This window comes from Dama dama, chromosome 5 (genome assembly GCF_033118175.1).
Source record: "Dama dama isolate Ldn47 chromosome 5, ASM3311817v1, whole genome shotgun sequence".
Lineage (NCBI taxonomy): Eukaryota > Metazoa > Chordata > Mammalia > Artiodactyla > Cervidae > Dama > Dama dama.
The window spans coordinates 124,518,769-124,533,727 of NC_083685.1; the positions used below are offsets into that span (position 1 = coordinate 124,518,769).

The following is a 14,959-nucleotide window of genomic DNA, read 5'->3' on the forward strand; positions in this document are numbered from 1 at the left end:
GGTTTAAGGGCGGCAGGCTCCTGGCAAGGTTCCTGGTTGCCATCCCCTCCGGCTTGCAAAACGAGGGGCTTACCCAGGGGGTGCTAGTGGTAAAGAATCTGCCTGCCAATGCAGGCGATGCGAGAGATGCGGGTTTGATCCCCGAGTCTGGAAGGTCCCCTGGAGAAGGAAATGGCACCCCACTCCAGTATTCTTGCCTGGAGAATCCCATGGATCGAGGAGCCTGGCGGCTACGGTCCGTGGGGTCACCCTTAAATGGCTGCCACAGACACAAGAGGGGCTGCTGGGGCCAGGCCGTGTCCCTGCTCCCCTCCCTCCCCAGGGAGATAGAGAACCGTGTCTGACGGCCCTCGTCCTGCTCCAGGTCACCCTGAACAGAGGAGGGGGCTCACTGCTGTCCACCCAAGTCAACTGTAAGGGACAAGCCCTTGTCCCCAGAGCCCCAGGACAAGGTAATAATAGTTGCCTCCCACCCAGATAGTCATGGAAGCAGTTCTCTGCCTTCAGATCTACTCTGATCAGCCCCCTCCTCAAAGGTGGGTTTCCCTCCCCCACCCCAGGCCTCTGTCAGTGAGAGGCCTGCTTTAGGGGTGTGAGGGGAGGGGTGACATAGAGAAAGGGCGTGGCAGGAAATAGCCCAGAAAAGGGTTTCTCCCTTGTCCCCCTGTGGGCACCAGAGGGTGGGGCTCGCTGGGGGTGTCATGGGTGGAGCAGGCACTCCCTATGGGAAGGGGCACCCCCCCCCCATCTGCTGAGATCTGATTCATCATAGAAGCCCGGAGCCCCAGCAGGCACCCGGCACCCTTTGCTCTGCAAGCGGGAGGCAGGCCTGGCCCAGGCCCTCCTCTGCTGTGTTCTGGCCTGGAATCCAAACTCACCAGCTTGGCGGGGAGGAGGGAGGAGCAGCCAGCTCCCCCCCACCCCCGACGCCCCTGAAAAGACAAGGAGGCCCCCCACTCCACCTCCTGGCACCTGGGCCGCCTGCCCGCCCTCAGCCAGCACTGGCCGCCCACGTGCCCGCAAGGGGCTTCCCCTTCCAGCCTGGGAAAGCACAGGTGGGCAGAGTGAAGGGTGCAGGTGGGAGGAGTCCCACAGATCCCCGACCAGGAAACAAAACTGAAAGGACAGACCCAGCCCCGAGCACACGGTCACGTGCAGGGCGGGCGGCCGAGGGCAGCTGTGTCCCCGGTCCCGCTCCACACCCATGGGGGGCTGCCCCGCAGCAACCCCATGAAGACACGAGGGCCCAGGAGTAGGGTGGGCCAGCCAGCCCGGCGGGGCCCTTCCCAGGTGTCCCTGCACTTTGGGTCTGAACGTCCAGACCTGCAGGCCTGATTGACAGCAGGCTGCCGAGAGGAAGGGAACGCGCCCGCTCATATGTGCTGGAGGGGTCTGGAGGTTGGGGGGGAGGGGAGGGGCTCGAGCAGGAACCCCAAGCCTGGGGCCTGCCTCCCAACTCCTGCATTCAGGCAGACGGGCTCCGCACCCACCTGGCCACCTGCGTGGGAGAGCCTGAGGAAGGGCCCCACCAGGCCAGCAACTGCCATCACCACTTATCCTAGCGCCGGGAGGCCAATAGGAAGGCGGGAAGGGAAAGCAGCCAGTCCCCTTGGGGGCCCACTCAGGCCTCTGGCTCCGAGAGCTGCGACTGACCTCTGGGACAGGGCCACACGACATGCACGTGGGGACAGGATGCCCCAAAGGAGCTTGGGGGCAGGAAGAGCAGAGACGGCGGAAAGATGCCTTGGGGGGGGGGGCCCAGGTTGAATCATGGGGCCACCATCAGGCCCCCCGAGGCAGGCAGGCAGCTCCCCCTGACCCTACCAACTGCAAAGACAGGGGCTCCAGGGCTAAGGCTCAGCCTCTGGTGGCCAAGGGCCAGGAAAGGGTCACCGTGACCCAGCCAGGACCTGTTCTCCTCCCACCCGATCCGACCTATCAGCCCCCTTGTCAGAACACCCGACCCCGCCGCATGGCCATGGGGCTGGTCCCTCGATTGCAGCACAGCCAAGGGCCCGCCACCCCTCTGCTCAAAGAGCGCGCTCTCCGTACCAAGGCAAATAAAGGCACCGCAAACCAGGGAAGTTAGAAAAGTCTCTTTTACGTTTTAAATTAAAATTTCACCCTGGTGAGATGATTTGATTTGGGAACTCCATCCAAAGGCCAGCCCTCCGCTCTGCTGTCTGCGGCCGGGCACACAGTGGGAGAGGCAGGGCGGCCCTGGGGCTGGGGGCCAGCTCGCAAGTCCTACACGAGCCCTGCACAGCTGGCCAGGGGTGGGGAGTGGCCCCCACACCTTCAGCCACCCAGCACCACCGGGAGTCCCTCCCACAGGGTGGGAAGGCAGAGGTCCAGGAGGCAGGGAGCAGACACCACGTGACTGCAGAGTCACGCCACCTGGCTCCCAAGCACCTGCCCTGGGACAGGGGTGGAGGAAGGGGTGCTGGCCCCCTGGGTGGCTTCTCTGGCCCTTCCCCACTGACCTAACACCCCGTCGGCCAGCCCCGTTCTCACATAGTTATTTTTATATATTCGTACATATATTATAGTTATATATTAAAAAGAGGAAAACCAAAAAACAAAAAAACTTGCCTGAAGAGAAACTCCTGAAGGACCCCGTGGTTCAGGAAGTTTACTGTCCCCCCACCCACAAAAACTCTCATATAAAATCTTCCAGTGCGATCTTCAGGAGACCCCCGCACGCCCAGCTTCCCCCCGCCCCTGGACCGCCCCCCAGCTCCAGCCCAGCGCCCGGCGGCATCCAGTCTCATCTCTGGCCGTCCATCGCCGCCATGGCTTTCTGCTGCGTGCTCCCCTGCTGTGCTCCGGGGGGCCACGTGGGCTGTGGGTGGTGGAGGTGGTGGAAGCTGTGGGCCGTGGGGGAGGAGGGTGGGATCCAGGCGGCCTGGTGGCTGGGCGGGGACGAGGCCCAGAAGGGGCTGAAGTTTGCAGGGGGTGAGCAGGCCACGGCGGTCATGGGGCTATTGCTGCTCTGCAGGCCCTCGGAGGCACGAAGCTTTGAGAACATGGCCAGCGCGTCGGGGAAGTTGGGCGGTGTGGCAGGTGTGTTGCTGGGGGTACACATCTGCTGGGAGAGAACACAGGGGTCTCAAGGGCTGCCCACATGGGCCCCCCTCCCTGATCCCCAAGCCACAGTCCGAGGTCCTACAGAGCCTGCCTTCCCGTGGGGCTCAACCAGGCCTGACTCTCTTTTATTTTCCATTGTTCAGTCCAAAAGAGGTTTCAACAGCACAAAAGCATCCCTTGTACCGAACCGATAAAAACCAAAAACATAGGGATGGGCTCCTGCAATTTTTGTCAAAACCAGAGTGTTTCTTTTTATTTGGCTGTGCTGGGTCTTAGTTGCAGCAGGTGGGATCTAGTTCCTTGACCAGGGATCGAACCTAAGCCCCCTGCATTGGGAACACAGAGTCTTAGCTACTGGACCACCCAGGGAAGTCCCCAGAGAGTGTTTCTTGATGCTTGGGAATGACATCCCAGTGTCAGAAGCAAATGGTTAATTCCAGCCAGGAGCTAGGGTGTCAGATTAAAGCCGGGACAAGGGAGGAAACCCAGGACACCACTGCTGAGTGCCTCAGCCTGGGTAAAAACCAGGCTGGCTCCTCAATAACCTGCCCACAGCTGTCCCGGGGTCGTCAAGTCAAGGGAAGACAGCCAGATCCGGGGTCTCCCTCCAAGGCCAGCCCAGGAGAAGCTGCGCCTGCTCGGCGCTCCAGTCCGTTCCCCGGCAGCAGCGCTGGTCGGCGGGCCTCAGGGCCTCTGCCTCATCACCTCACTTCTCATGGGGGTGACAGGTCTTTCTGATTATTCTCTCTCTGTTAGAGGTGAGGAAACCGAGCCCCAAAGCTCAAATCACTTCACCAAAAACACAGCACTGCAGGGACTTCCCTGGTGGGCCAGTGGTTAAGAATCTGCCTTCCAATACGGGGGACACGGGTTCAATCCCTGGTCGGGGAACTAAGATTGCACAAGCCACAGGGCAACTAAACCCGCCTGCCTCAACTAAGACGCGATGCAGCCAAATACTTAAAGCACACCACTGCAGGGCGCAAGCTGAGAAGCCGGAACCTGGGGGACTCCCAGGTCTGCAGACCCAAGCTCTTAACCTCTACCCAGGCCCTACTCATCTGCAATCAGTGAATCTAGGGCGACTTCATGCCCGGGCTCCCAGAAGACAAAAACCAGGGATGTCGGTTTCCGGCGTCCCCGTGACTTGCTGCCAGCATCTCGGCGAGTCCACTCAGCCCCTCTCAGCCCTCTTCTCGGGGGTAGCTGCAAACATGCCAACCTCTGCTGTCTTCTGCCACAACCCTGAGCAGGGACTCCAGCCAGGAAGGGCAGGGGCCGGGCTGGTGTGCCGTAACTGCCAGCCTCCTTGCAAACATCAGGGAAGGCAGCCCCCACACCCCGCCCCTGCCATGCGGGGAGCACAAAGGTGCCATCCAGGAGCACCTCGCGGGGGCCCAGGGAGGAGGCAGCAGAGAACACGGCCCGCACAGAGCCTGTTGTGACCCCATGGCCGCTTCTCCCTTTCCCAGGAAGCCATCGGAGCCCTTCTTTGAATTTCTCCTAATTTTAGCAACACCAGCCCCTCCCCCAGGCACAGGGAGCAAGATTTGCGGACTCTTCACCTTGCAGACGGAGCTTACACAGCTCTGCAGTTAAAAACTCCAGTCCCCAAATGGGGACAGGCCCACGGCGGGGTGGGCAACCCTCTCTGATTAACTGGGCTGAGTCCCCCCATCAGCAGCTGGGGCTCCAACCCGTGTCCTCTCCAGGGAGGCCACAGGACCCAGGGCAGCAGGCCTGGCCCCACCCAGACCACTTCCCTCCTCCCTTCACTATTCCTCCACCACCACCCCCCTCTTCCAGGGCTGACTTCTCGGCAGCAGGAAACAATGAATGGGGGGTGGGGGCAGAAGCCAATTGCATCACAACATCGTGACCGACTTCCCCAGTTCACCAAGCCAGCGATCTGGAGCAGGCCTGTGCCCGTCTGCCTGTGTGAGCTCAGGCAGATTTCCTTAACCTCTCTGGAGTTGCTCTCTGCTTCTATAAAACCAGGGGTTTGGACCAAGTCCTGTGAAAGTCCAGCTCTGCTTCTAATAGCTACCGAGAGCGCTTCCCAGCTCCCAAGCACACCCGGCATCCACTGCATCCTCTGAATGTCCCACTGTTTCCTATCCAGTGTTTTTCTCCTCTTCCTGGCCCTTCCCAATCTAACCCGGGAGCCCATCCCCCTCTTATCTGGGAAGATGCCTCCAACTGTTTATGTCCAGTAATCTACAGGACAACTATTTATCAGTTACTCATGGCCTGGGGCACTTCTGGTATTTTTATGTAACATTTTCCTTTGATTTATTATCTCTTAAAAAAATGACCAGCTCCAAGAGGGCAGGGATGGTGTTCTCTCAGGTGCTGGTTAGGTATTCAATACACGGTACACTCGTGGGGGACAACAATCCTACTATCTGTTACAAAACCGCAACAGCCCTCAAGGGAAGCTTCAAAAGGATTACAAACCCTGGGGATTTGCAGGGAAAGAGCAACAGAACCTAAAAGGATCACCAGTCCCGGCTCTCGCAGGCGAGCCTCTCTGTTGAAGGCAGCACAGAGCCGCTGAGCCGGAAGCCTGGGCCTTTTGAAACGACCAGTTGATGGAACAAACCTCGAGGGCCCCATTGAGAGGACACGGAGGCAGGACATCCCCAGGCTCACATGGCAGCTTCCCCTCAGTCAGTTGCGGGTGGAGGCCCCCCTGGAGATGAACCCCTCTTGGTTTTACCAAAAGCCTGGCCTCAACTGCCACAGTCCTGCAGCCAGCATAATTCTCCTCATATTCCAATGAGGTTTTGTTTTTTGATTTATACACAACACGGGCCATTCCAAGAGAAAAGCTGGTTAAAGGGGTCAAAACAGACCCCCCGCCACCACTGGTCCTTTTTAACTAGATGAAATACACGGCATCAACAAGACAGCAGAGAAACCCACGGCAGCTTCTCCAGGCAAAGCGGAGAACTCTCCCACTCTGAGAAGGGAGCCAGGGGCCAGGACACTGAGGGTGAGAAATGGCAAAAAATACACTTCAGAAGCCGCAACAGATCTGAAGGAGTGTGTTTTACGATCCCTATCGCGGGGGCCCCCCTCCCCCAGCAGGGCAAACCGGTAACTAGAGGGGGACAAGGAGGCATTCAAACCTCTAAAGCGAAGGGATGTCCTGTGCCCAGTGGAGAGAGGATACCTTATGGCCAGGAGGGCAAAGGCCCAGGCCTGGGGCCAGCTTGGACAAGAGAAGAAAGCAAATCCAGGCCTGAACCACTTCTGTTTCCTGCGCTTTATATGTCTTCACCTACAGAGATTAAACGCATTCTTGGCTTATCTAGTCAAAAACCTGTAAGTCTTCCAGGCGGCTCAGGGTTATGTCTTTTTCCATTAACAGGAAAGAGTGGACATAACTACCTGGGAAGAGCCCAGCTCTCAGGCCGGGGTGGATTTATCCCTTTCCTGTTCCCCGTAGAGCTGGGCTGTTTGGATGGGGCTGGGGGGCGGGGGCGGCTGCCACTGAACAGCAAGAAGTAGCGCTCCATAAACTGACACCCTCAGGTCCCAGTCCTCTGGGGGGGGGCCTTCACTCCCGCCCTCCGTTTCCCCCTCTCCCGATGTCTAGTTATCCTCCGAGCCCCCTCCCCATAACCTGCCTCCTGGCTACTCCTCCGGCCGCCCTCCTAGCACCTGGCCTAGGAAGATCGCCGGGGCACAAGGCCTCAGGTCGAGCCACAGTGGCCCCGGAGGCCTGACCGCAAAGTTGGGCGAGCCGGCCGGCCCCGGGAGCCGCTCTTTCCTGGAAGACATTTTGGCTCTTTGTTTACAACGCGGCGCGGCGCTCCCCGGCAACATGGCTGTCACCGCCGGCGCCTGACAGCGGCCCCCGGCCCGCGCGCTCTGCCGCCCCGGTGCGCTGCATCCCCGGCCGCCCCGGCTGCGCCGCGGCCGCGGCGAGGCCGGCCCTCCTGCCCGCCGCGCCCGGCCACACTTACCATCTGGTGGTGGTGGTGGCCGTTGGGAATGTTGGTTTCTTGGAAAAACGTGCTCAGGGCGGTCTGCGGACAAACACAGCGACAGGGTGGCGGTTAACGGGGGCCGAAGGCAGGAAGCCCACCGGCCGGCCCGGCCCCACCGGCTGGGACCCTCCGCGGTGTCCGTGGCGCTGCGCTCCCGGGCCTCCGGGTCCGACCCTTCGGCCCGCCAGCACGCGTCGCTAGGAGGGGGCGTCCCCCAGGCCACACGAGGGTCCCAGGCGGTGGGGCCCCGCGTCCCACGGGGCGCGGATCGCCGGACCGGGCGATATAAATAGAGCTTCCCTGCCCCCTCCCCCTTCGCGGCGCGAGGCTGGGAGCTCCGGCCTGCACCCCGACCCCAGGGCCGGCGGCCAGCGAGCGGGGCCGCCCGGGAGCGCTGGCCCTCGGCCCGCACGCACCTCAAACTGCCAGTGGGCCGCCTGCAGCAGCTGCTTCGCCTGGTCGGCCGCGCAGCCCGCTGCCAGCACGAACTGGTTGATCATGACCTGGTGCCGCAGCTCATCCATGTTCACCGACATGGCTCCGGCCGGCGCGCACTCCCGGGCTCGGCGGCCGCGGGAGGCCGGCTGCCCTCCGCTCGCGCTCGCCGCCGCCGCCCGCGGCCTCCGGACCCTCGGCCGCCGCGCCGCCCGCCTGGCGAGTGTTGTTGTCCGGCTCGCGCTGCCGGCCGACACCACAAACAACAGCGCGGGGCGGGGCCGCGTGTCCCAACGTTCGGGGGCCGAGAGCCGCCGCCGCTGATTGGCCCGCTCCGCTCGGCCGGCGCCCGGTTCCCGTGCGGACGTTCGATTCGAATCCTGCGGCCTGCGGGCCCGCACTGTTTCTCTTTTTGCCTGGCCGCGCCCATTGGCGGACGTCGGCGCCGTGGGGCTCCCGGGCATTGGCCAGACGCTGTGTTTTGGCTCGTCCGGGCTCCTGATTGGCCCCGACCCGGCGTTTGGGGCGGAGCCGCGCCATCTGATTGGTCTCCCGTGAGTCTGTTTGAACTCAACTTGAAAACCTTGAGTGCCAGCTGATTGGCTGAGGCTCCTCTATTTGCTGTTGTAGTTTGGGGGGGTGGTGCGGCCAAGTTCATTCATTACTTCATTGAAACTGAACATGCTCAGCTGGAAAAGCAAGACAGAGTGGCTTTGACTCACTTCCTCTGAAAGATGTGGTCATCTCGAGAAACACAGTGATCAAAATAGGAAACAGAGTCTTTGCAGCTACTCAAGTCTCAAAATTGTTTATTTTTTTTAAACTTTCAAGCCGCTCTGCTTTTTTTTTTTTTTTGGCTTTTTATTGAAGTGTAATGTAATCTCTTCACGCCTCCTTCCAGTCCAACCCACCCCAAAAGCCCAACAGCCTTTCCCTACGTTTTTAGGCCAAAAAAATTGGCTTTCTGAAGATGTAAAATAATGTTCAGTTCAGTTCAGTTGCTCAGTCGTGTCCGACTCTTTACCACCCCATAAATCACATCACGCCAGGCCTCCCTGTCCATCACCAACTCCTGGAGTTTACTCAAACTCATGTCCATCGAGTCGGTGATGCCATCCAGCCATCTCATCCTCTGTCGTCCCCTTCTCCTCCTGCCCCCAATCCCTCCCAGCATCAGGGTCTTTTCCAATGAGTCAACTCTTGGCATGAGGTGGCCAAAGTATTGGAGTTTCAGCTTCAGCATCAGTCCTTCCAATGTTAATGTACATTAGATATAATCTCAAGGAGAAAATGAGACTTTCTCAGACACTAATATGAAAACTAAAAACAGAAAAAAAAATGTTCTTCCATAAATTGATTGACCTAACTGAAACTTAAATTTGTTTCTATTACAGGTACTGGCTCTCCACTCTGGACATTTATAAACAAAGTTTATTTATATACACTGAGCTTCCATCTTCTGAATTGGATTTAACCTTCAAGTTTTGTGCTTGGGAATCATCAGGATGGGAAAAGAACTAGGAGTTTAAGCAGACTGAAGACGGGCTAGAGAGTTTAGAAAGGTAAACATTGCTAGGAATTCACTGTGAGAATTTCTGTTTCTGAAAAACTTTGTAAGTTCTGGATCTAAAATACCAATCAAAGAGTACATTATAATTAATGAAGAGTCTTCAGAACAGGAGGCTAAAAGAAAGGAAGCCATGATTCTATTTTTACTTTGCCTGAAGTGGATTTAACTCTCCATCTAAGAAAACCTAACCATATATTTTTTTTAAAAAGAATATAAATAAGGAAAAAGTTACACCCAGTGTTTATGTACTGATCAAAAACAGCTTCAGGCACTATAATGAGTTTGTCCCATTTAGTTAGTCCCTTTGTTTGTTTGTTTTGAAGGAGTAGGAGTCAGCTTTTTGCCTGCCCAGACCCATTTCTGTTGCCGTAATTGTACTTCGCTACCTCCAGGTTTGCATGGGCTGAAACCTGGAGTGTGGCTGAAGAGTCAAGTACAGCTTGCAGCCCTTCCCTTCCAGTAATTGCAAGGTGAAAACAAAAGTGAGCAGCCAGAAGTTGCCATTTGCCAAGGAGCCTGGGCCACAAGCAGCCTCAGAACAAGGAAGTACTGTCATTGCGGGGCTCCAGTTTTCACAAGTACATACAGGTGTCCAGCATGCCAGGGCCATGAGTAGTAGGATCGAACTGGGCAGAGGCATTTCAGACTGCAGGAACCCTTACGTCTGTTTGTTTGTTTTGACTACGCCTTGCAGCATGTGGGACCTTAGTTCCCCAACCAGGGATCAAACCTGGGCCCCTTGTAGCGGAAACACGGAGTCTTACCCACTGAACCACCAGGGAAGTTCCAGGAGCCCTTTTGTTTTGTTTTGTTTAGTAGCTAAGTTGTGTCTGACTCTTTGTGACCCCATGGACTGGAGCCCTGTAGGTTCTTCTGTCCATGGGATTTTCCAGGCTAGAATACTGGAGTGGGTTGCCATTTCCAGGAAGACAGAGGTCCTGAAAACACCAAAATTGCCAAAGCAATTTTTTTTGGATATCAATGCGGTCTGTTCTGAAGCTTTCTTTAATGTTTACCATTTGCAGGGCACAGCTATAGACACCCAGCAGAGGCATGGAAGACCGGGCCCCCGAGCCATTCTGGTTATCTGCTGTGGGCATAAAGTCAACTTGGGCAGAGAAAGCAACAGAATTCTGCCTCGGATTTGTAGCTGTGAGTAGTGGAAATGCTTAATCAATACTTTGACTTCTGAGAATCTGTTTGGCAATGAATAGGAGTAAGGCTTCCCCTTCTCAGGCTGGGAAACAGGAGTGCCCCCCTCCTGGGAGCACAGGGAAAATGAATGAGGTCATATTTGTAGAGGGCTTTGAGCTGTTGGGATGAAAGCAGCTCCCCAAGTGCAAGGTGTTATTAAGTGAAGGTATTATTTTCATCTGAGAGGACAATGTGCAGCAGGCAAAACAGAGCAATAAAAGCATGCCCATTAATAACGAATAAAGCACAGTAGTAGTCTTGGAAGGAACAAAATCCTTGTTACATCAATGATCTAGGCTACAGAAAGAGCCATGCTACAATAACTGAGAGAAACAGTCTTAGCCAGTATTTCCTCGGGGGCTGTGGAGGTGGGGCAGGGGGTCCGGATAACAAGGATGTTGGGAATGCAAGTCATTGAGTTGGTGGAGAGACAGGCAACAATAAATATCTGGATCATCACAACAGCTGCAATTAACCAAGCATTTCTGGTGAGCCAGGCATCTTTTGAAGAGTTTATTGTTGTTTAAGTCGCTCAGTGGTGTCCGACTCTTTGTGACCCAGTGGACTAGCCCACCATATTCCTCGATCCATGGGATTTCCTAGACAAGAATAGTGGGGTAAGTTGCCATTTCCTTCTCCAGGAGATCTTCCTGACCCAGGGTTCAAACCCAAGTTTCCTGAGTTGGCAGGCAGATTCTTTACCGCTGAGCCACCAAGGAAGTCTTTCGAAGAGTTTACTGTCTGTTAACTCATTTCAATCCACGACAATCCAGAATTCCATTTCACAAGCAAGGCAATTAAGGCACAGAAGAGGGGAGGAGCTTACCCAAGGTCACAGTAGTAAGTACTGGAGTGAAGCGTTGGCCTGTGTAGTTCCAGAACCTGTGGTTAACCATTACACCACACTGCCTTCCTTAATGCTATAGTGTCACCTCAGTGGGGCTCACCAAGAGCCATCAAGGGCACTGGGACTGGCACAGGGGTTGCTTGGAAAGGAATGAGCCCCAGATGAAGAAAAGGAGACATCTGCTCTCTTGGGCAGTCATGGGGGAGGGGTGGAGAACTGACATTCCCAGTCCATCTCTGATGTACATTCCATTCCTGTTTCTTTCTTCTTCCTTTCTACTTCTTGTTCTCTGACCCAAACAGATCCTACAAAACTGAGAGAAGGACTTCCTTGGTGGTCCAATGGTTAAAACTCTACACTTCCAATGCAGTGGGGTGCGGGTTTGACCCCTGGTCAGAGAACTGAGATCCCACATGCTGTGTGGAACAGCCAAAAAATTAAAACACAAAACAACTGAGAGGGGGAACTTGAGGACTCTTGGTATGCAAGACCCACCATATGCAGTCTCCTTGCTGAAATTTTGTACAATTCTGAACATCTTCTCTGGTTTGAAACTTCCAATAGGCTTTGAGGCTCAAAGAGGGTGAGGAACTTATTCAAAATCACTGCTTGATTTATGGCAGCACTAGGATTAGATCTCTCCTTTTCTTCCATTCCCTCCATCTTTCCTTCCTTCTCTCCCTCCTCAAATTCTTATTTCTTGTTTCCCTACTGTTGCTTCCAGATACCAAGACAAGAGGAAGAGGTGGCTGGGAGAAGCAGAAAGATGTTGAGAGAAGAATCATGGGAGAGGACGTAGTGTCAGGTAAGGAGGTTGAATGCAGATAAAGTTCAAGGGGCAGCTGGGTTAGGCTGGAGGTTAGGCATGCCTCTCCTTTTATGGATTTCTAATGCAATTGCCAACTCTTGCTTGTTTAATACAACCTTTTTTTTTTTTTTTTTTCCTGTTGTGGTGGGTTTCAGTTGCAGTGTTCGGGCTTCTCTCTAGCTGCAGCCCGTGGGCTCTGGAGCACTCAGTAGTTGCAACACAGGGGCTCAGTAGCCCTGTGGCATGTGGGGTCTTATTTCTCTGACCAGGGATCGAACCTGAGTCCCCTGCATTGCAAGGCTATTTCTACTATATGATGGTTAAGGTAAACTTGGCCACTTTTTTTCCTAGTCTTTAGGGCTTCCCTAATGGCTCAGACAGCAAAGAATCTGCCTGCAATGCAGGAGACCCAGGTTTGATCCCTGGGTCAGGAAGAGCTCCTGGAGAAGGAAATGGCAACCCACTCCAGTATTGTTGCCTGGAGAATTCCATGGACAGAGGAGTCCATGGAGTCGAAAAGAGTTGGACACAACTGAGCAACTGACTTTCCTTAATGGAGATGCGGGCTTGGTGCAGTAGCACGTCTACTCCAGGCAAATCCCAGTCCTCCTCTGTGATCATTGAGATTTATGTCTGTTGAGAATGTTCTCTGAAACCAGCTCTGTGCTATTCTTTATTTGGATTACCTTTTTTAATACAACAACCTGGTGAGGTGGGGACTGTGCTTATCCCCAATTAACAAAGAAGAAAAGCGGGGTCAGAGAGGTAATAAGTGACCAAGTCACCAGTTAGCTCAGGGTGGAGCTGAGGTCTGAACCCAGGTCCACGTGTTTGCTCCCAGAGCTCATGCTCTTCAATATCACAGGCTCCTTTCTAGCTCTGTCCACCCGCTGGAATCCACCTTCAGTGACACAAAAACTGGTCTGTATTGTTGGAAGCAGTGGGAAGGTCAAAGCCAGACCTCAGGGATGAGTTCATACTGGTTTATACCAGATTACGTTTTCACTAGATGTCACCTGTCCACAAGGGACAAAGGTCGTACCACTCCCAGCAGAGTTAATGGCATTTCCCAAAAGCAGCCCTGGTGGCCTGTAATCTGTGTCCTGTATCTGCCAGCCCCGTGATAAGCTGGCCCCACCTCTCATTGCCGGGTGTGTCTTATGGTAGGTAGGTCTCTGGCAACCCTTTCGAAGGGACAACAACAGAGGTGGGCCTTGGCCAGAGGGCAAGAGACAGCCTTCTTAGGAAGGTCTTCCTTCTCTAGGGTCCTCAACTGTCCTCTTGGATTCAGGTGCCAGCCTCTTTCTATGGGACAGAAATTGATGAGCCTGGCACTGGGCCTCTCTAGCCCCACCCATGCTTCCAAAACACAGGAGGAGGCTGGTTGTTATGACCGACACTGACCTTAAGATTTGAGACAGCCTTCCAACCTGGCACACCTTTTTTTTTTTTTTTTTTGAGAACTATATATCATGCACTAAGTTTGTGTATAACCTATGCACAGTTTGAAGCATAATGATCAATAACCCACGTATCCAGCGCAGAACTCAAGACTACTACCTCTGAAAGCCATGACTCTCCTCAAATGCATATTCCTTTCCTCCCCAGACACATAATCCTCAAATTTGCATTAAGCATTCCCTTGTTTGCTTATTTTTTGTCATTTAATCCTATGTGTATGTATTTCCAGATAAAGGTGATTATGAGTCTAAGAGATTGATTCCAGTGCACCGATGACTCACCTTTCCCCAGGCCCAGTCCCTCTCTCCCCTAACCCTGTTGGGTGAGCTCAGCGGAGCCCCCGAGCAATATGAATCCCTGGCTGATCCAAACTAGCAATCATAGGAAACAGTCCAAGAAAGTTCCTTGGAGGAGGGAAATCTAAGATGGGAAGGATTTGGGTAGATGGAAAGGAGAATGAAGGGAATTTTTTTTTTTTGGCTGCACCGGGTCTTGGTTGCTGTGCGAGGGCTTTCTCTAGTTGCGGTGAATAGCGGGGCTACTCCCCAGTTGCAGAGCTGTAGGCATGAGGGTTTCAGCAGTTGTAGCCCACAGGCCCAGTTGCCCCTTGGCATGTGAAATCTTCCCAGACCAGGGATCGAACCCCATGTCCACCACACCAGCAGTGGATTCTTAACCACTGGACCACCAGGGAAGTCCAGAAAGGGACTTGAAGAGTTACCCTGAAAGCAAGTTCATAGCAAGACCCATTGGAGCTTCTGTTGGGAAGCCCCAGCTTCTGCTGGGAAGTGGAGGGGGGAATGTTAAGCTTGGAGAGGCAAGGGTTGGAGTGGACCTGTGCTGGGCAGCGGGGGAGAAGGGCGCTAAAGTATCACTTCCTTTATTCATGAAAAATGGTACATCCTTCCTCAAGTTGCTGCCAAGACTCTTCAAATTAGGTTAGGCTAAGCTATGCTGGGGTAACTACAATCTTTACTTGTTACCCATGTGAAGTTCGCTGTGGTTTGGTGACTTTCAAGAAAAACTGACCTCTGGGCAGTGATGTAATGATCCAGCCTATGGGAGCTTCCACTGTCTTATAAACTGCAGCCCTCAGGCTGCCTCCTGTTTTTGTAAATAAAGTTTTATTGGGACACAGCTACACTTATTTGCTTGTGATTCATCTATGAGTACTTTTGAACTATAGCAGTTGCCGTATGAACAACAAAGCCTACAACATTTCCTGTCTGACCCTGTGCGCCAGCCAGAACTTGGCAATGAGAGCGCTGGAGGGTTGAGCACTGGCAAGTAAGCACTTTAGCGCAGAAGCAATACACCTCTGCTCATGGTTCATTATCTGGAAAAATCACATGGCTACTCCTAACTTCCAGGGAGCAGCAAAGTCGACCCACCACACACCCAGAAGTAGAGAAGGAGGGACTGGTGAACATCAACAGTATCTAAATGACCTCTGTGAGGCCCTTCCACAGGTCAGGCAGTGAGGATGGACTTATTCTCCCTTGCTTATCTGTAAATCTCAGAGTCATAGAGGGAATATAAATGGACCAGGGCTCAGCAAAATG

General features: G+C 54.4%; 1 protein-coding gene across 4 annotated transcripts; it reads right to left on the bottom strand.

The window, feature by feature from the left end:
* Window positions 1-2,081: 2,081 nt before the first annotated feature.
* UBALD2 (UBA like domain containing 2) lies at window positions 2,082-7,888 on the bottom strand. 4 transcript variants are annotated; one of them, XM_061144762.1, is made up of 4 exons: window positions 7,499-7,888; window positions 7,059-7,121; window positions 6,263-6,370; window positions 2,082-3,085 (listed from the first exon to the last, which is right to left on the bottom strand). In XM_061144762.1, the coding sequence occupies exons 1-4, from the start codon at window positions 7,616-7,618 to the stop codon at window positions 2,768-2,770; spliced, it is 609 nt and encodes a 202-aa protein (XP_061000745.1). In that variant the 5' UTR covers window positions 7,619-7,888; the 3' UTR covers window positions 2,082-2,767. The 4 variants fall into 4 exon arrangements, with proteins under 4 accessions (XP_061000745.1, XP_061000744.1, XP_061000746.1 ...); XM_061144761.1 differs by having other exon boundaries at window positions 2,082-3,088; XM_061144763.1 differs by lacking the exon at window positions 6,263-6,370 and having other exon boundaries at window positions 2,082-3,088; window positions 7,499-7,885.
* Window positions 7,889-14,959: the final 7,071 nt, after the last annotated feature.